The sequence below is a fragment of the Telopea speciosissima genome, chromosome 1 (genome assembly GCF_018873765.1).
Source record: "Telopea speciosissima isolate NSW1024214 ecotype Mountain lineage chromosome 1, Tspe_v1, whole genome shotgun sequence".
Classification (NCBI taxonomy): domain Eukaryota; kingdom Viridiplantae; phylum Streptophyta; class Magnoliopsida; order Proteales; family Proteaceae; genus Telopea; species Telopea speciosissima.
Window position 1 is genome coordinate 23,937,588 of NC_057916.1, and position 21,007 is coordinate 23,958,594.

The 21,007-nt window shown below is 39.3% G+C and overlaps 1 protein-coding gene and 1 long non-coding RNA gene across 2 annotated transcripts; both read left to right on the top strand.

The window, feature by feature from the left end:
* The first annotated feature begins 7,628 nt into the window (after positions 1 to 7,628).
* LOC122667717 (cAMP-regulated phosphoprotein 21-like) lies at positions 7,629 to 19,632 on the top strand. The gene is made up of 4 exons (XM_043864113.1): positions 7,629 to 8,264; positions 16,739 to 17,444; positions 18,248 to 18,614; positions 19,294 to 19,632. The coding sequence occupies exons 1-4, from the start codon at positions 7,946 to 7,948 to the stop codon at positions 19,342 to 19,344; spliced, it is 1,443 nt and encodes a 480-aa protein (XP_043720048.1). The 5' UTR covers positions 7,629 to 7,945; the 3' UTR covers positions 19,345 to 19,632.
* A 6-nt stretch (positions 19,633 to 19,638) lies between these two features.
* On the top strand, positions 19,639 to 20,205 carry LOC122667727. Its single transcript, XR_006333846.1, has 2 exons — positions 19,639 to 19,732; positions 19,867 to 20,205. It is a non-coding gene; the product is annotated as an uncharacterized LOC122667727 (long non-coding RNA).
* Positions 20,206 to 21,007: the final 802 nt, after the last annotated feature.

Sequence of the window (21,007 nt, forward strand, 5' to 3'; positions counted from 1 at the left end):
TTGAATAAAAATTCAGATACCCCTAAACAAATACGAATGGGAATTGAATTCAGATTTTTGGGTACCAGTTTACATCCTTACTTGATAGTATATGACTTATTTTCTTACAAATCTTAGGTCCAAGTCTCAAACCCTTAGATCCTTGCTGGCCCTTTGTGGGTCCTTGTCTAGCCCCATTGTGGGTCACAACAAAAAATAAATAAAAATCTCAAACCCTTCAATTTTCAATGAAACCCACAACCTTTTATTTCTTTTTAAATACATGAAAAAGTTTAATACAACTACACCTACCATATTTTTGTGGGTACTACCTTAGATCGATATACCTTGTATAGATACGAATAGTTTAGGACCGGGATGGGCCAAGTTGGGATAATTTGACACGTGATGAATGGACATTGTGTTTTACTTGTCCTCAATACTTGGATCCCATTTATCATGCCAAATGGTAGAAATCAAGGTTATGTATGCTAGAGCATTCCAAACTTTTTTTTTGGTAATTAGGGAGCTTGTATTAGGTATAATTTTAAAATAAGAAGTTACAATATGTAGTATTTCTTCCCCATAGCATCATAGCATCATTATGTATTAATGCAGAAAGAGCTATAGGGAGAGAATCTGTACAAAGGGAGATCTCCTAATCAGAATGCAAAACACCCGGCAAGAAATTAGCACAACTATTGGTTTGACAAACATGATGTGCACAGGAACAGCTCTAAAAAGAGTCCCGCAACTCGCAAATGTCCTTGATCAGCCACTTAACGTTCCATGGAATATGGAAAATCCCAACAATCATATGAATAGCAACTAAAGAGTCAGATCGAACCTAGACCTGAGGTAGTTTTAGAGCCTTGGCTCTCGAGAGACCACTCTTTATAGCTTGAAGCTCCACTCGCACAATGTTGACATCACAAACTCCTCCTGCTAGAGCAAATATAGGTCTTCCCAAGTGATCACGTCCCAGCACACCATATCCTCCCTATCTTGTTTGACTGACCCGTCACAGTTTAGAGCAATCCAACCAATCAGTTGTGAGGGCCAGACATTACTGGAAATCTTAGGGTAAACAAAGGTGGCTTTAATTCCCCATCTACAGAAGAAAGAACGATTCAAACTGTTGTCAGGGATTGGCTTTAGGAGATCCATGAATTTACATTGAGTATCTGATAAGATACGATGGAACACAAAACTTGGAGATCCACATTGTTGCTTGAAGACCCTCGCATTCCTCTCTTGCCAAAGCCGGTACACAATTGCAACAAAGCTGAACTTCCTAACATTGTTTACAGAGTTACCTTTAAAATGCTCAACCAGCCACACAACCTCATCATTCCAAGATCCCAACGGATCCCTGGTGAACCCATTCAAGTGAAGAACTTCTTTCCAAATCACCACCAAGAATGGTTAGTTTACCCAAGCATGCTAACCAGAACCAAACCAAGTCACACCATTCCACCTTTGCACCTTGAACACAAACCGCTTCCTAAGCCGAGCATAGAGAGAACTTCCCATTAGCGGTTGGGGTCCCAACCACTGTGTCTTCTTGTAGTCTTGTATGAATTTTGGTGTTAATAATTGTTGGAAAAAACAATCCCTTTACCACCTGTGTTCAAGTTAATGGAGATCTACAATAATAACCAAATATGTGTAGAATAATAACACAACAAAACAAATCAATCAAACCACAAAAGCACACATGAAAAAACCACGGGACCTCGTCCAAGTAAAATTTCCACTATGCAAATAATAAAGGGGTTACAATTCTTCTCTCTAGACAATACTAGAGGTTACCAAAGCATCAAGAGAAATAACCAAATACCCTACTCTTGGATAACAAAATAACTCACCAAATAACAAAGTGGATTCACAAGAACAATGACACTCTCACCTCAATACTGATAATGACAAAATGTAGAAAGAACTGCATCTTTTCTACTTCACTAGATCAAGAGAACGTTGCCACGCCATACACCAAAAAACCCAAATATAAGCACCCAAGAACTTTGCAGTTTTTCTTCTATTTTTCCATGGATGTTGGTTCTCGCAGAAGCTTATCATCGGCTTGTATTGGATGCAGTGGCTTGGGTTTTTGGAAAACAACAAAAAGGAGAATGAGAGAGACATATTTTATCTCTCACCGCCTCTGCCCATTTATATTGGGAAATGAGATTAAAAGAAAACAGAGAATGAAAGTTGATTTTCAAAACTGCCTTCACAAAACAAAGTAAGTGGGTCCCCGCTCCACGTGAGGAGGAACACCAAACAACAAACTCCCCCTCCGACTCACGAGGAGAGATCTCCAAATTTGTCATGTCAACATCTGTATATCCTTATAACACAGGCTTCCCTCATGACGATCACTAAACTTCTCAAATTGCAAGAAAGCCCACTGCACCTTACCGATCCTACAACAAGGTTCCTTTGCCACTGCAAATGGCTTACTCACTTCTTTCTTCACCCTGCGCATCATCAATGCATGTATCATTCTGTGTGCATCACTCTCTGCATGCACCATTCCATATACACCATTGTTTGTGCAATTCTGTGCACCCACTCTGTGTGCCATCCTGTGCAGCGCTAGTCCCTCAAATGAAAAACTTTGAAACATGGAATGGATCAAACATCGTACTTGTTACTTGTACTTCCATCATGCAGCTATTCCACTTGCATGGCTTTCACATACTCATCGGCTTTGCCTTTTCAAAGCATTCCGATTACCTTCATATATGTGGTGGAACTCAAGTAGACGAGTATCGCTCCTTGGTAGATCATCTCATCAACTGAAGTTCAACTGGTGCCACTTGAAAGAGGGTTGCTCCCCCTGTTCACATCACCTATACTAACTGTAGAGCATCATCATCGCCTTCATCACCAACTACATCCCATTATTTTGTTGTACATCTCCCCCATCATTGCATGCCATGGGAAGAGGATCTGAAACAAAATTAATGAGGTCATCAGTAGGAACACCCCGGTGTGGAGGTGTGACAGAATCTAAATAAGACCGCCATCTAAGTAGACGACGGTGGTGGAACCATTTTCATCTGTCTTCTCCTCATCCTCTTTCTCTTTCTTTGAATCTCTTTTGAGCTCCTTGCACTCCTTTTTCATATGACCTTCCTTTTTGCAATAATGACATATAATTTCTTTTCTTGATTTGTTTTTACTTCTCCCCCAATTTTCTGTGACAAATGCTTTTTGCTGAGGTGAGTCCAGGGATTTCCTTCTTGTCTCTTCATTCAACAGACTTCTTATTACTTGACTCATAGAGAGCATCCCATCTGGTGCAGAATTGCTAAGAGACACCACCAGTGTATCCCAACTATCAGGTAATGAACTAAGAAGTAACAAGGCTTGTAACTCATCTTCAAGTGTCATCTTCATAGAGGAGAGTTGATTCACAATACTTTGCACCTCGTCCAAGTGTTCTGCAACTGAACTTCCTTCTCTATACTTCAGATTCACAAGCTTTCTAATCAAGAAAGCTTTGTTGCCAGTAGTCTTCCTTTCATATAGTTCTTCTAGTTTCTTCCACAGTGAATGTGCTGACGTCTCTGTGGATACATGATGAAAAATGATATCATCCAAAAATTACCGAATAAAGCCAACGGCTTTCCTGTCCAAGAGTTTCCATTCAGCATCTGCCATCTTTTCAGATTTAGCAGTAATACCCTCTACGGGTGAGTACAAATCCTTGCAATATAGCAAATCTTCCATCTTCGCTTTCCATATCATCCAATTGCTTTCATTCAAACTAACCATCCTTGTTGTGGTGTTTCCCTCCATCCTTTACCCGCAATTCAAGAACCTGCTCTGATACCACTTGTTGGGAAAAACAATCCCTTTACCACCTGTGTACAAGTTAATGGAGATTCACAACGATAACCAAATATGTGTAGAATAATAACACAACAAAACAAATCAATCAAACCATAAAAGCACACTCCAATTTTAACATGGAAAACCCTTCCAAGGCAAAAGGAAAAAACCACGGGACCTCGTCCAGGTAAAACTTTCACTATGCAAATAATAATGGGATTACAAGTCTCCTCTCTAGACAATACTAGAGGTTACCAAAGCATCAAGAGAAATAACCAAATACCCTACTCTTGGATAACAAAATAACTCACCAAATAACAAGGTGGATTCACAAGAACAATAACACTCTCACCTCAATACTGATAATGACAAAATGTAGAAAGAACTGCACCTTTTCTACTTCACTAGATTAGGAGAACGTTGCCACGTCGTACACCAAAAAACTCAAATATAAGCACCCAAGAACTTTGTAGTTTTTCTTCTATCTTTTCCATAAATGTTGGTTCTCGCAGAAGCTTATCATCGGCTCGTACTGAATGCAATGGCTTGGGTTTTTGAAAAAAAACAAAAAGGAGAATGAGAGAGACGTATTTTATCTCTCACCGCCTCTGCCCATTTATATTGGGAAATGAGATTGAAAGAAAAGAGAGAATGAAAGTCGATTTTCAAAATCGCCTTCACAAAACAAAGTAAGTGGGTCCCCCTCCACGTGAGGAGGAATGCCACCCAACAATAATTTCAGACCAACGATCATGGATCACAAAGTTAGTCACAATGTCAACACTTGGATCCTATTTATCATGCCAAATGGTTGAAATCATGGTTATGTAGCAGGCCCATCCTACGACGGAGCATTCCTAACTTTTGAAAAAATGTATAGTTAAAAAAAAAAAAAAAAAAGGTAGTTATTGTTCAGAAGCAAATCTTTTTGTCTATTTGTGTATAAAAGATAAAACAACCCATAAATGTTTATACGAAAATACTGAAAACAAAGAAAAAGACAAACAATCACAATACCAAATTTAAGTGAAAGATTCTTCAGTGAAGGGAAAAATCATTGGGTTAAATCTGAAAGAGATCCACAAATTAAATTATAAATAGAACACGGGTCAGGCCCGGTCCAAGCCGCCCACAAGGGGCAGGTCGGGTCTGTGTGCATGGGAAGAACCAGCCACTTAAGTGGCTGCGTTACTTCCTCCCTCTTAGATAGATTCCCAGTGGGAGTCTAAAAGGGGCAGGGGGTCTTAGGGTTTTGGTTTTATACATAGAAAGCTTGTAACCCTAAGACCAAGAGATCTGTGAAACCAAATTCTCCCTCTCTCCAATGTTTGTGTTCTTTTTGGGATTCCATCTCTTCCTAGGGATTTGTGGTGTGGAGTTCTCTGTGGAGAAGCTTGTCGTGATCATGGAGATTTGTTCGTATGCTCGTAACCATAAGCTTGGCGTTTGATCCCTCTTTCGCTGCGCTTCCGTACACATTCAGGTATGATCCAAACCCTAGTTAATTTGGATCTTGGTGTATGTGACCTCATAAATAAAGGAGGCGTGTTTTCTATGGGGGAGTGTGACCCCTGTGTGTATGCGGGGTCAATGAATGCCAATGAAAGCATCATGGGGGTGGGATTTTTGCCTTTTATAGGGGTGGGGTGGTCATTTTGCCTCCCCACTATGTATGCAGTGGGGTCAATGAGTGCGAACAAAAGCATCATGGGGGTGGGATTTTTGCCTTTTACAAGGGTGGAGTTGTCATTTCGCCTCCCTACTGTGTTTGGGCTTGGGTGGTACACTCACCCGTAGAGAACTTTTCTCTTTAAATAAAAATACACAAGTTTTCCTTCTTAAATTTTTTTTGAACCTTACAACAAAGTATGAAAAAACAACAAAAAAATAGAGGAGATACATTGTCTCATAAATCATTAACAAACTATAGTGTTGCAACCGAGATCTACTTGAGGTGATCCTGCACATGGAAAGCCAAGTAGCGAGATGGAAGAGCTAACTGGAGTGGGCTCCGGGGGGGACTCTGATGTTTAAGTAAGATCTTAGAGAATAGTTAGTGGAATGAAGATAGAAAGAACAGTAGGCTTAAGACAATATGATTTCATCTGTGTGCTCTAATCATCGTTGTTCTATTTATACCCCAAGTCCTTGTGGCCCTGAGGACATGCATGACTTGTACTTCTTGAATGAGAACCGTTGAACTGACCTGGAACCATTGTCATGGAGAATCGACATCATGGAGAATTCTAAGTTGGTTGGCCATGTGGGAAATTCTAGCTAGTTAGGAGTTCGGTAAGAGGAATCTTGGCCTTAATGGTCTCCTTGTGGCCTCAAACCGATCACGTGCTAAGTCGCTTATGTGGTTTCAGACTTGAGCATTCGAAATGTGTCATCCATTTATGGAAGAGCTGATCTTATGTATATCATATATTCTTTCTCTCATCAAGAAACCAAAAACAAACCTTCCAACAAGTTGGAGATGATTCAGTAGAAAAGCCACAACAGTTCCATATTTTTGTAGCAAAAAATCTTAAGGTTGGAGATAGAAAAAGCTAGCAAAAACAATGGTCTTACCCTATGAAAAATAGCTCTATTGAAGTCTTTTCTTCGATCTGATTTGGTTTCCAGAAAGCTTTAAAACCATTCTCCCCTTTTTCTTTCTCTTCTGATCACCCATTTACTCCTCCTGGTCATCTTTGTGTGCCACTTTTCTTAACAAGAAAGTAAGTGATGGAATAAAAAACTATGGGCTCAAGTCATGGGCTGGACCACTGTTGACTAGGTACAATGAGAATGTTTGACTATACCCAAGGAGAGTAACAGAACATTCCATCAAAGAGGCGATCCTCTTGGGAAACATATATGATCATCAAGATGGCAAGATGATCATTTATAACTGGAGGCCCTCGGGGGTACGTGCCTAGATGCTTCCAACCGTTGGATGAGTGTTGGAGGGACTAGTGCACTAGAGAGGATCTAGGTCCGATTAAAACGCTCTCTTTATATCATGTCATACCCTTCTATAATCATATGGCTGTGGAGTCCTTAGTAATCCATGCGCCCTCTTGGTGGTCCAAAATTTTTAGTATGCATTTTGCCATGTGATAAAAAGCCGCTAAGGCTAAAACTTGATAGATGAGCAAAGGAACTTGAGGTTTACTTACTTGTCAACAAAATTTAGCCAATTTTGACCGATATCAACATTGATCGATTATCGGTTCCATTTTTTTAAAATCTTGGTTAGTCCCTAGTCCACACCTACATCACATACACATCATATACTTTGAATGATAATAATTTGATTCTAATCCAAAGAAAAGAGAGAGAGAGAGAGAACGTTAACCAATGTTGTACCTGTGCCAGACACAGCCTAGTATCAAATGATCAGGGCCAACGCCGGTATTTTTACGTTGTGATATGTTTGGACATAAATACATATTCAGACACAACACCGGTTAGCGTTCTGTTTCCCAAACAAAGATAAAAAAATCATAATTTGATTAGATTCCTCTTGTCTTGGTTTTTTTCTCTCGCCCCACTCCACTATCCACCTGAAGAACAGCCGTCTACCATGTGAAGGTGTAGTTTTAATAAACAAAACCGCTGGAAATGTAGCAAGTACGAATTACGTTACGCACACGCCAAATCCCCAAATCCCCAAATCCTATCCCCTTCGTTAGAGTTATGTGATGAGTGATTGAGTGGTAATGGTGTTTATTTAATTATTTTTCCTCGTCTTTTATTTTTATGAACAGTTTTTAATTTCCTTCTTATACTAGCGTAAGGAGACTAAAATTTCTCTAGAAGACGAGAAAAAAATACATGATTGGTTGGTTCTTTGCTTTGCTCTTCTTCTTCTCTTTTATAGGAAGACTAGAATACCGTAAAGGACACACCTACCGTGTCGTCCCTCTTTTTTGGCATTCAGTTTCGTGCCCTAAAATCCTTTACGATTCGTCGTTTTTTCTGAATTCTCTGAACCCTAATCCGATGGTTGTTGTTAGTTGTTGTTTGTCGGTTGTGGTCTTGATCCTATGACAATCTCATCTATCGATACGGTTTCTGCGATGGAGCTGGCCCTAATGTCATGACTTCTTCGTACCCCTAACCCTAGAATTTTCCTTCCATGGAGGGCTCTGAAGAGGATATCGGGGCCCCGGATTCATGGGAAGTCGCAGATTTGGACGATAGCATGAGGAGATTGATGGTCTCCTCCAAGAAGATATCCACGGCTTCGTCTCTGCAACGTATTTCATCCTCCGAGTTCGCTTCCGGTGATGATCATCCGTCAGTTGCCACTGCTGCTGGTGTTGCTTCCTTGTCCGCTTCTGCTTCTTGTTCCTCTCTCGATTCTGAGAGGATCGGAGGGGTTTCTGAAGATGTTATCAGTCAGGTGGATCAATTCCTTAGGGAAGCTTTACAGAACCCTCGTGAGCGGCTGTCGAGTGAGTCTCTGCCCTGCCTTTGATTGCTTATGTAGCTTGCGTTTGCTTCCATATCCTTTTCCTTTCTTAGATTTCAAAATATTATGGTTTCTTTTCCCTTTTCATTATGATTTGTGGCTTCTGGGTTACCTATACAGATTGAATATGTTCTGTAGCTAGTGTTGGTAGTTTGAGGTTTCCCAATATGGTTCTAAGATTTCATGGCTACCAATATGATTTAGTTTTGTTTTGTAAGCGCCCTTGATTTTAATTGTTGTCTGGAGAAGAGTACTAACACTTACTTCCTTTTATTCTGCACGCCATGTTACATTATTAACAAAAAATTAGGGATTTTTTCCCTTGACAGATTTATATTTCGAGTTGTACCTGCTGTTTCCACCTTTATTTTGATTCTTTGTATTTGTAGACAAGGAATGCACATACCCATTTATACACATGTACTCACCACTCATAGTATTCATGAACAAGATTCATGCTCTAGCATTAAGGCCTATTGGTTCCACTTTATGGGATTGGTGCTTTGAGAGTTCACTTGAGAAAAACCACTCCAGAGGTTAGGTATTTGCAAGAAGGCAAATCGATCATTTGATCAATTGTACATCTCTAAGCTTTTAATCCACATCAAGTCAAACAGTGTAAGTGCTTTCCTTGTTCTTCATCCATTTAATTTTTTGCTTTGCGATGAGTACAAGCTGTTCACACAAACATGTAAGCAGTTACATGTATGTGCACAAATGCATGCTCTAGGGTTTTTCTTGGCTTTAGATTATATTTTATCTCATCACTCTAGCACCTTTGCCCTTGTGCCACAACTTATTTTAACTCTCATTCTGTGCTTATGGCACTCGGGCAGTGAGGTTGTTGCTTAGAAACTGGAACCTGGCAACAAGCCTGGTAGTGTCCTTTAAGGGAGAAATTGGAGCAGAACCTGTAAGAGTTGATTCTCAAAACATGGGGCAAGGACTTGTAATATTTCAAACAGCTGTACCATACCGAAGGACTTGGCAACATGACTGTTTAAATATACTCCTCTGTTCTGACGGATGTCAAATTTAAAGTGCATATTTTAATAATGGGGAACATAACGTTGCTAGGCTGCATAGCATATGCTAGTTTCTCTGTGTGTTATCTCTCTCCTCACTCCTATTAATTGCATAGTTTTCAAGGCGGCAAGGTGACCCAAGGCGGTTGAGGGGTGGTTAAGCGCTTAGGTGATCAAGATGCCCAAGTGTTATTTTTTATTTTCCCTCTTTTCTAACATTATTTAGTATGCTACATGTACCTTATATCATAAAAAATCAACATTAAGCCACATCAAGTCATCAAAAATCAACATTAAGTCATCAAAAATAAATATTAAGCCACATCAAGTCATAAAAAATCAACATAGAAATAGAAGACAGCAAAACTGAAGAAGCAAGCTATTGGAAGTTTGAAACAATCAAAACATACATTTGGTTTATATGTTTTTGGAATTGGTCATTTTCAGATATACAGTCTCACATTTGGTTTATATTGTTCTTAGAAAATATGATCTTATCAATAAGTAATTGACCTACTCTCAATTTAGAGAAATGTTCTTGTTCTCCAAGAAATTTGATAAATCAAATGATTTTATTTTTACACGAGACTTTGTGTATTAGGTAGAGCACAAAACCAGCTTTCCAAAAAATTCTTAAATCTGATTTATATTGGAGGAGTTATGTTCCGGTCAAACCTTATTTGGTGTGCGTGAATGCTGTCAAAATCATTCTGAATTAAAATATTTTTTTAGATATCAAAACAAATGAATATTTTACCACACTTTTGGTTTTTAGCAATGTTTTACCATATTAAGGTTTATGGAATTTTTAGATTTGAGAAAAGCCCCAGCATTAGAAAGTTGAAATTTTCACCTACTGCCAAAAATCTAGTTTTTGTTCTTGAACAGGAGGGTTGACTCTTTATCATTTTGGAATTTGATTTTTTAACTATTTTTATTGGATTCAAATAGGGGTATTTGCTTATTTATGAATAAGATCTTAAGTAAATGAAATAACAAATAGCCAATCAAACAAGTTCAAGGCGCCCTATAATAATGCGGCAGCCGCCTAGGCGCCTAGAAAACTGCTTGGACGCCAAGGCGATGCCGTGACAACTATGATTAATTGACATGTCTGTCCTCTATTTTGGGAAGAGAGATATACACAGGGAGGCGCTAGCGTACGCTACGCAGCTGGGTAGGGAACTCAATGCCTTTAATAATTTTAATTGGGGAAAAAGAACGTTGCCTGGTTGTGTAGATCCTGTACCCATACACTTGAGCGCGTGAAATTACCATCCCGCCCCTGGTGAAATAAAAAATCCCAGCTATGATGATGCCCCTGCTTGTGCGTGGGGGCTACAATACCAGGCATCGATCTCTTGCCCTTGTAATTAATACTCCTTGCCGCTTTTTTTGGAATGATTCTCCAAGTTCACTTTCATCTAGAACATGGATTCCAAGTTCCCTTTCATCCACTGTGTGTATGAGGGTGTGGGTGTGGGTGGGGAGAAGGTGGGGAGAAGAGGAATTGCATTAGTTTTTTGCTATGGACTAACGTTTTATTTTAATACAGTTAAAATGCCCAAAATGATCTTGCAATCGTTGAGGAAGTAGGTCCATGAATGGGGTGGTCTGAATCATCAACCAGAGTGGGATTAATGCTCTCAATTGTTTTCTTAACTTCCTCTATCCTTTTAACATCTGATGTTACCTCTCTTCTTTTTATCTAATTCTTCCCCCAACTAAAATAATCACTGGACTCCACCCATCACCTTTAGAATTCAGAAGTTTTCCAATAGTAACAATCTGCATCATTCTTCCATTTCATTTATCCTTCCTTTCGTGTACTTTATTTTCCACTCAAAACAAAAGGTAAAATGAACCCTTTTCTTTTCCTCCCCCTACCTTCCAAATGCTAACAACCTAACATATTCTTGAAAATTAACATCAATTCCAACTGGGCCTTTATTGTTTTGCTAAGCAATTTAATTCCTTGTTTCAAAGAGATGCTTCAAACTCTTGGAGCTTTTTATAATTGGTGCTTTTTAAGTGAAGTATGCCTTTGTAGATGAGTGGAGGTCATCAAGTTTGGGGAACCTGCTGAATGGACCTCTGCAAAGGCATCATGTAGAATGAAAGACATTTTTTTTCCAAGCAATCAAGATAGAATTTATCTGAATATCACCTTTACTTTTGTAAATCGGGCTCAGTATGCTTCTCCAATTTTCTTGCAAATTCCTTGTGCTCATAATCTTATTAAACAGCTGGTTAGCCAAGTGATGTAGTTTGGCTGCCTAGAACCAGCCACAGGTGTAGGGATTCTTCCCTACACCAGCACTAGAGTAGGAGTAGCTAGGTGTAGGGATCTCCCCTACACCTAGCATCAAAATCGTGGGAACAGTTTAGGGTTATTTGAATGTTATTTAGTCTTTTATTTGAGTTCTAGTTGGATTTGTAATCCTAATTGGGATTTAGTTTTGAATCCTAGTTTTAGTATGAATCTTAGTTCTATTTGAGTCCTAGTTTATGTCTGTTTTCTTTTCAGCCAAGAGGCTATAAATATGTAAGAGCTCTTGAGAGCCCCCACGATTGAATGAATACACGTTTGCTTATAGCATTGTTGAACCCTGAACTACCTCTTCTATTCCTCTTCCCCTGCAATTATTCCCTTCTTCCCTACCGGCCCTACATTAAGTGGTATCAGAGCTGAAGGATCCATCTCCTTCCCCATGAACCTCTCTCATTCCCTTCCATATCAATATCTCTCATCTTATTCTTCTCCTTCCCAAAATCTTTCCCATTCTATTTCTGGTTCTGTTTCTGTCGTAACTCATAAGTGAGAGGCATCGAACTCAAAAAAAAAGAAAAAAGAAAAAAAGAAGAAGAGAAGAAGATAGAAAAAAAGAAGTAGAGAGGCAGAGTATCGAAACGAAAAGAAGAACAATCGAGCATACCTGGTTAGTCCATCCGCAGCTCTCCTCGTCGGACTTCAAGTCCCATTCGAACTCCTCCCACGACTGTAGTGGTCAATCTCTTCCAGCACCATCCTCAAAGTCAGAACTCTCGTTTCAACGTCATTCTCTGCCTCCAGTGGTTGAATAGGACCCAAACTCTAACTGCAAGAGATAAATAATCCTTTTAAACCCCTTTTTCCCATATTACCCCCACCTTGTCACGTCCCACTTTCAGTCTTAATTTATTTATTTATTTTTTGTTTCCAGAATTGCCCTTGCTTTACTTTTTATTCTCTTTTGTCCTAATTCTAACCTGTTTCCAAACTTACCCCTCCCTCTTACGTCTTACTTTACTTTTAAGTAATTATTTTATTTTCCAGATTTACCCCTTCTTTTGTCCTTAATCTATTCTGTCCAGTTCCTTCTTCACTTCCAAACTTACCCCTCTTACTATACATACAATTCCTTTGTTTCTAAGTTAAAATTTTAATATTACAGTTCTGCTATCTCCTTCATAAACTTCACTCTGTTTACTGCTTTGCCATCACCAAGTTACTGTTCAGGCAGTTACTAACCATGACAGGTGGTCATGTCACCAACGCCGAGTTACACAAGTTATATCTAGAATTGGTTGAGAATCTACAAAAGAGTGTTGCCAAGTTTGAGGCCAGGATTGAGAGGAATGAAACTAAACTTGACAAATTTATGGAAGAGATTCTTGCTTTTATGAAGAGAACTGACAAGCAAGTTGAAGCAGGAATGTCTGCACCACCTCCTCAATTTCATACCTTACAGATCAAAGATTCACCTCAAAGGCAACCTGATCCAGTTATACCCCAGGACATCACCCGACAATTTTCTGATAGGGACTATGGCATCAAAGTTGAAGTTCCAGAGTTTAGTGGTGAAAAGGAGCTAGAGGAATTTCTTGATTGGCTTACCAAGGTTGAAAGCATCTTTGCTTATAAATCCTTTCGGGACGAGAAAAAGTTTGAACTCATCCTCACCAAATTCAAATTTATTGGGTATGCATGATTATGGTGGGATGATGTATTACACTCGAGGATTATCAGGCGACTTGGACCCACTACCAATTGAGAGGTCATGAAACAGATTCTGAACGAGAAATTTGTTCCTCCTAATTATGAGACAAAATTGTTTCACAAATTGATCAATATTCAACAAGGCAGCAAGAATGTGGATATCTAAACTCTAGAGTTCCACAAATTATCTTCAAGGTGACGACAAACCGACAGCGGGTTATGAGATATATCGGCGGGTTAAATATTGAGATTCGATTAGAATTGGCTAACATTGAATTCAGGTCCGTTGATTTGGCAGCAACTCATGCCAAGACAGCTGAAGAAAAGTATAGTAATCTAAAGAATATGCTCAAGCCTCCTTCAGCTTATAGACCTCCACTGCGGATTGAAGAAAAGCGGACTGAACCTCCTAGGGTGGAAGAAAAGAAGGCAGACTATAACAAGGGCAATGATTGGTTGAAGAACATTGTGTGCCGTAATTGTGGTGAAAAGGGTCATTTTGGAAATAAATGTCCCAATAGAACTCGCCCATAGATATAGCAGAGAAACAACCAACAGAGAAGGATGATATTGATGGTGTAATTTTAGACGCTTACCCTCTTGATGAGAAATGAGAATGACCTTACTTATGATGATGATGAGGTTGAAGCTCACTCCACCAGCCTTGCATCATTCGCTAATGGCCTTGTTGATAAAGCTCCCCTCTTTAGACAAAATAGTATTCTTCTGTACGGTACTGGTTCTACAAATGTTCATACAGTTGTCGACATTGGAGCAGAAGCCAATTTCATCTCTGTTGATTTTGTTCGAGCACATAACCTTCCACAGAAGCAGCTTTTCAAGAACATTCATGTGTGAGGTTTTGGACCTACAGCTCAAGAAGAGGCTACTGCAGTAGTGCGACTACACTTGCAATTTGGGCCATTACAGTACCATGTGCCTTGCCTAGTCACCTCATTGGCGCATTGCGATATTCTTTTAGGGCGACCTTGGCAACGACATTCTGGTATTCTCTATGATGGAGTACAAAACACCATAAAAGTCAAGCAAGGTGGGTGTACGTTCCTAATGTTGCCTCATGCATTGAAGGATATGCCACGACGACGACGACGACAATTTTCTCCTCCTCCAGTTATGGACCACTCTCCCCTTACCACTCTTGGTGTTGGAGTTCGGTCATCTACCTCAAGATATGTGCCACCTCAACTGCGAGATACTTGTAAAGTTATCTTGGGTCCGCGACCTAACTCGACGGAGTCGAGTTCTTTTAAGATTGGGGGAGCTGATGTAGTTTGGCTGCCTAGAACCAGCCACAGGTGTAGGGATTCTTCCCTACATCAGCACTAGAGTAGGAGTAGATAGGTGTAGGGATCCCCACTACACCAACATCAAAATCGTGGGAACAGTTAAAGGTTATTTGAATGTTATTTAGTCTTTTATTTGAGTTCTAGTTGGATTTGTAATCCTAATTGGGATTTAGTTTTGAATCCTAGTTTTAGTTTGAGTCTTAGTTCTATTTTGAGTCCTAGTTTAAGTCTGTTTTCTTTTCAGCCAAGAGGCTATAAATATGTAAGAGCTCTTGAGAGCCCCCACGATTGAATGAATACAAGTTTGCTTATAGCATTGTTGAACCCTGAATTACCTCTTCTATTCCCCTTCCCTTGCAACTATTCCCTTCTTCCCTACCGCCCCTACATTACCAAGATAAGGTTGGCCTTAGTACAACGGTAAGGTTGCTATATTGCGACCTATTGGTCGCGGGTTCTAGTTTGGAAACAACCTCTTTGCAAAGGAGGGGTAGGGCTGCGTACATTATGACCCTCCCCAAACCCCGCAATGGTGGGATCCTCGTGCATTAGGCACGCCCCTTTCCCATAATCTTATTAAACAGTTTGGTTAGCCAAGATTTAAAAAAAACAGATTCCCAAGGCCTTTCATACATCTATTGGGACCCCGCCTGGGGCTGGAGCCTTGCCTACTTTCATCTTTCTTAAAGCTTCTTTAGCTTCATACAACCTAATTTGCGTATATATCTACGACATATGGTGTCTAGATGAGAATACAATCTTACGGGGCACCATTACTTGGCATGACTTTATTTTTATTTAGTAGACTCTGGAAATACTCTTTCTCATCTCTCTGATGCAGGTGCAGAGTCTTGGACCAACCCAAACCCATTTGGGTATCCATGTGAAGATGAACTGGGCCCAACTGGATCTTTGGCTTCAGTAGGGTATTTAATTTATTTATATAATTGGGTTTGTATTAGTGAGTTTATCATGTAATTTTCTGTTTTAGCTTTAATAGGTTATTTAGTGGTAGAGTCTATCTAGGATTTTTTGAAAGTTATGAGTCCATTAGAGTTGAGGCTAATTTCAGTTTTAGAGTTTAATTACCAGAAAAGCTTAGATCCCTAATATCCATGACCATAAGGAGGTGGAGAGAGAAAAGACCAGATATCCCGCTATCTGACAAACTAAAGCAAGCTCAGTCAAAACTGAGGGAGATACTGCAGATCAGAATGCATGTAGGAATCCTTATTTCTATGCTATTTATTATTAACTGAATTATTTCTTTAATTAGCGTTGAAATTTACACCAATTTATTGCTTCTTTGATCAACCATACTGAGAGACTCTACCTCCTATAGCCTGTTTTTAGCTATACTTCTGGTGTTTCATTGCCACTTTATTCTGTGCTGAGTTGACTAGTTGCCTTCTACAAAAAAAAAAAGAAAAAGAGTTGACTAGTTGCCTATATTTTCTCTTGAATCCCTGAACTCACAACCTTTCCCCCCACCTATTTTATTCTTTTTAGCTATACTTCTGGTGTTTCAATTTCCACTTTATTCTGTGCTGAGTTGACTAATTACTAATAGGGTAGAAATATTGCACACAGTCAGTAGCTTGATCAGATGGTTTTGAGCCATCCTCGTGAGAAATAAAAGTAACATCATTGAAAACTTTAACAGGTTTATATAAGAAATAATGGATGCATGGTCAGTTCTGGCATTATATATAAATTGAGTAAATGTACCATGGTAAAGAGAAAACAGCTTAACCTACAAATTGAGGTATGTGGTGATGAAACTAAAATGGTTAGCTTCTCAAAACATTACAAAATTTTGGCTGTTTGATATTTTTTGTGGCTTGTGTAGCCGACCCATTTAGTTGGGATAAGGCTTATTGTGTTGAGTTGGTAGTTGTGTGGCTATAAATTAAACAATGCATCTTCTCAGAGCTACAGTTTTAATGAAGAACTGGTTGCAAACTTTGAACGTACTGCATTTAATTGTGTTACTATGTATATTTTATATGATATATTGCTTAGATATGGGCTTTTCATATTCTGGCAGGAACATTTGAACTGTTCCTTACACTTTGTAAGTTATCTTTTGTAACTGTTTGTTTTTCTTGTTCCCAGAAATAAATATTCTCTCTCTTTTGTTGTCCAGTTCTGAGGATGGAACAAGATGTTGAGAAATTTATTCGTGATCCTATGCAACAGCAAATGGAGTTCCAACAGCTGCCTACATCCTATTTGCGCTTGGCAGCACACCGCGTGGCTCAGCATTACTACCTGCAGTCTATGGTCATATTAGACAACAATTTACCTGATTGCTCTGGTTCCAGGATTGTTGTACGGAAAACTTCTGAGTGCCGACTTCCTCCAATTCGCCTGGCAGACATTCCTATAAACTTACCACAAGAAGACAGCACAAATGACATTAAGGTTGCAATCAAACAGAGACCGCAAAAGCGAACACAGGGGATCAACAGTGCAAATCTTCACGCATCTAAAGCAAACCACTCAAAAAGTGTAGAGGAACGAAAAGAGGAATATAACAGAGCTCGTGCCCGGATATTTAGTTCTAACATTATTGGAGGCACTGTTGGAAAACCAGAAGGCGAGCTGACTGTGCAGGATACTTTTCAACCCTGCTCCTTGGGGTCAATGGGTGAAGAGAAATCTGTTGCTGAATACCCTGAATCCAACCTTAGTAGGACTGTCAGTGATTCTTCTTCGGGTAGCAGTAGATCAGGTAGAAGTAGGACAGAGAAGGAGCCTGTTGGTAGGTACAAGGCCAACAACAGGGTAGCAATCTTTCGGGATCGCGAAGTCGAGCGCCATGATCCTGACTATGACAGGAACTATGACCGGTATGTTGATGTTCATCACTTTCTTTGGGGGTGTCGTATTGCCCTTTCCCCCCTCTAAAACAAATTTTTCCCTTTTTCAGATTTTAATATCTTTCCTAGATCCTTGCTAAGATTTCTTTGATTTTCTTGTGGAAGTATATCCTGTGTTTAACTAAATGTGTTGGAATGAGTTAATTTTTCTGTCAAATTTCATATCTATGGCATATCATACAGTATTCTTTGAAGAGGTGGGGTATCCATCACTCTCTGGTCCTAATCAAGTTGAGATTTTCTTTTTCTTCTGATGATCTTTTCTAATTGAGATTTGACTAGATAACAATCCGGTTTATACAAGCTGTCTGGAATCGTGAATGTATGCTGTATCATCTAATAATTCCAATATGCAGAATAGTTTATACAATCCAGATTGGTGATCTGGTTGACCTTTGGACTTCAGTCTCTTGGTCTTTTCTCGTCGACTCGGATATCCTAGGTGGGACAAGTTGGATGATGTCCCGAATCTGGATGTCTGCCTTCCTGCCTTTCTATAAAAGCGCTGCTGTGCTGGTATTGCTATTGTTGTGATGCTTAATCCCTGTTGAACTCCATCTAACAACTTGACTAGGACAAGGAAAAAATTACAGAAATTGTAGAAATGTGAAACATTGGTCTCATAGTTTCATTTGATTTAAAATAGAGTGAGCATAGATCTCGGGTTGGTGATTGAGAAACCATTCATAATGCTAACTGGCTCGAAATTTATAAAACATCATTCGTTTATTGTTTTGTAAACAAATAATATTGACATGGACATATTTTCCCAGGTATGTTCAAAGATTTGATCCTGGGTTTGGGTTCAATGGAGGACCATATGCCATGCAGCCCATGTATTCCCCTGCACTGAACTACAACACTGAATTCCCTCAACTTGGATCAGGTCATAGGCCTCAAATTTCGATGGATCACCAACCTAGGCCAATTCCTCAACACCTACGTGGACCATGGGCTCCGTCAAACCCTGCAGGAATTGGCTATGGTCCCCCAGAGACCATGATGGCCTCATTCAATCCAAATCATGTTGGTGCACACTCCACCTCAGCTATCTATCTGCCTTCCTCTCACTATCCCTGCCCACGCCCTGGAATGCCATTCGTCCATCCTCATGAACATATGCATCAACCTTTTGCTCAGGTAAGGGTCCTAGACCTTGATTCTCATTTTTTTAGTTATGTGGATTGATGACATAACCAGTATTTACCATCTGATGTTGTAGCTGTGTTGGACCATAGTCCATTACTGGCATGTACTGTAATGAGCATATTTGATTGTTGTATTCGTACCAGAATAGTCGATATTACAATGTGTAGTGCGTACATTTGTTGTTAAAAATAAGTATAACTAAGGGAGCACATACAATTTTATGTATTCAGGTGTATTATAATAATAAAATGCATGTTACTGAGCAAGGCAAAGGAAACATTTTGCAAACAAATGAAGGGAAATCAACCAGAAATTAGGATAAAAAGGAAACATCATAAGTAGCACCTTCTTGTGCTAACTTATAAGCAAAAAGACGAAGTAAGTGTCTAGCTGTGTGAAGTAAGTGTCTAGCTGTGTTCATACAAGTTTCTAACATGACACGTTTGAACATATGAGAAATCTACAAGCAGAAGTGTTCAACAAATTGTAGGATTTTTTATATAAGAAGTGTGGTAACACACTTGCCAAAGAGCTATTGCTAGAATTTGGAAAAGCATATCATATTCTTTTCCCTTAAAGTTGATCTCTCACTCTTTTGGTAGCATTTGTCTGCTTGTTTATGTTTTGCTTCTATTGTCTTGTAATTTGTTCAATGTATGAATTTCTGCAGCCTCATCAGCAGCAATCTGAAGCGAGTTTTGGATTAGCCCGGCCCCGATGAGGGGCTTGGGGCCATGCCTGTGCCCTGCCAGTACAACGGCTTGAATTGAACATGATAGGATTCAACTGTGACAATTTTGATTATCTCGACTGGCAGAGGTGCAGGCATAAGAATCTGAGGTTCATTGGAGCGGGCACCACACCGTTCAAAACACTGGTTCCACTCTGTGAGCCTCGGTTTCCAGGGATGCTTCTGGTATCTTTATTTATGAAGCCCCCTAATGTAGGCAGTCCTGTAGGGATTGGACGTGCTCACAGGAGACATGCTGTGACATGATGATGATGATGATGATGATGATGATGATGATGATGATGATGATGGCGATGAACTCAATAAACAATGAGAGAAGCACCCAGAGTTGGGATGCAAGTATCTGACGGGGATGAAGGTATGTTACAATAATCACAGATTTTTTCTGGTTATTAATTTTTAGTGGTTATCCGGTTTGAGTGCCAAAGTTCAATTAACCCTTCAGAAACCTAAACGAGTTTTCACCTTTTGCACCATTTTTTCTTGGTATAGCACCATAAGTGGAGTGAACTTTTGGATGGTTGGAAGAAGCACAAGGTTAAACTCTTGATATTGCTGGCCTGTGGAAGTAATGGTGCTTCAGTACCCCCAATGAGAAGCTGCGTACCACTCACTGGGCCCTACTTGAACATCTTGTGCAAGGACAAAAAAAAAACTACTTTAGTGCTGTAAAAAATGTCAGGTAGTAAAACGTATTTGGTAGTCAATTCTTGTTTTTCTTATTTACCATTTGTTTTCTGTTGCTATTAGCATCCTTTTCCATTCTGAAATGTAGACTGCGGATCATGGAAGTGCTTTATTTGTATGCTAATACCTTTGTGATTTGTATTATTTCCAGTTGAAGATTTCATACGTTTCTATATCTAGGGTTACTTGTGTGGACAACGTTGCTCTAAAAGCGGGGGAAAAAAAATTGTTCTTCAAACTTGGGACGGTTTCCCTTCACCCATGGTTTAGAGGAGGGTATTTTTTGGGTTTGAATTTCATTTTTGCCTTGTGTGCTAGAGTTTATGGTACGTTTGTGCATGCGATTCATTATGTAAGCTGTGTTTACGGTGAGTTTTCTTGGGATGTGGTTGTTATCCATTCATTCCCCCGACCTGTCCTGCCTATGACATGTATGTCAGGATCATGTCTTTCATTGTCAGTTTTGAAACCTTGTATATCACATGTCAGTTATTTGCGTTATGTTTCTTGTTTTCTTTCTGTTAGCATTGGCCGTGCGTGAATAAATAGCCATGTTTTGTACCCAAAAAAAAATTACCTTATTTATAGGGCTGCGATATTATCAGAACCTACTAAGTTTTTTTTGTTGGATATTTGTCAAAATGGAATTGGAATTGATCATTAACGATCGAATTGAACCGGATCACTAACTTGTTTATGATTTCATAGGTTTTCTTTTTGATTCAGTTTTGATTTGCACTAGAATACAAACGATTCTAAACCGAATATGAACTGGAATTAAACACTATATATATCGGAATAGCAAATTGTTTTCCAAAATTGGCATTACAAATCATATATAAACTAGATAACGAAAACAAAATAAAAATTGGTAAAATTGGATCAAATATAAAATGATTTTGATTTTGATTGATTTCTATCTAATTTGCACCTTGTCAAAATGTAA

Excerpts from the sequence above, each read along its gene's own strand:
- LOC122667717 (XM_043864113.1), top strand. The coding sequence starts at position 7,946 with ATGGAGGGCTCTGAAGAGGATATCGGGGCCCCGGATTCATGGGAAGTC. Across the intron at positions 8,265-16,738 it reads CCCTCGTGAGCGGCTGTCGA|TTCTGAGGATGGAACAAGAT; the intron begins GTGAGTCTCTGC and ends TTTGTTGTCCAG. Across the intron at positions 17,445-18,247 it reads TATGACAGGAACTATGACCG|GTATGTTCAAAGATTTGATC; the intron begins GTATGTTGATGT and ends ATATTTTCCCAG.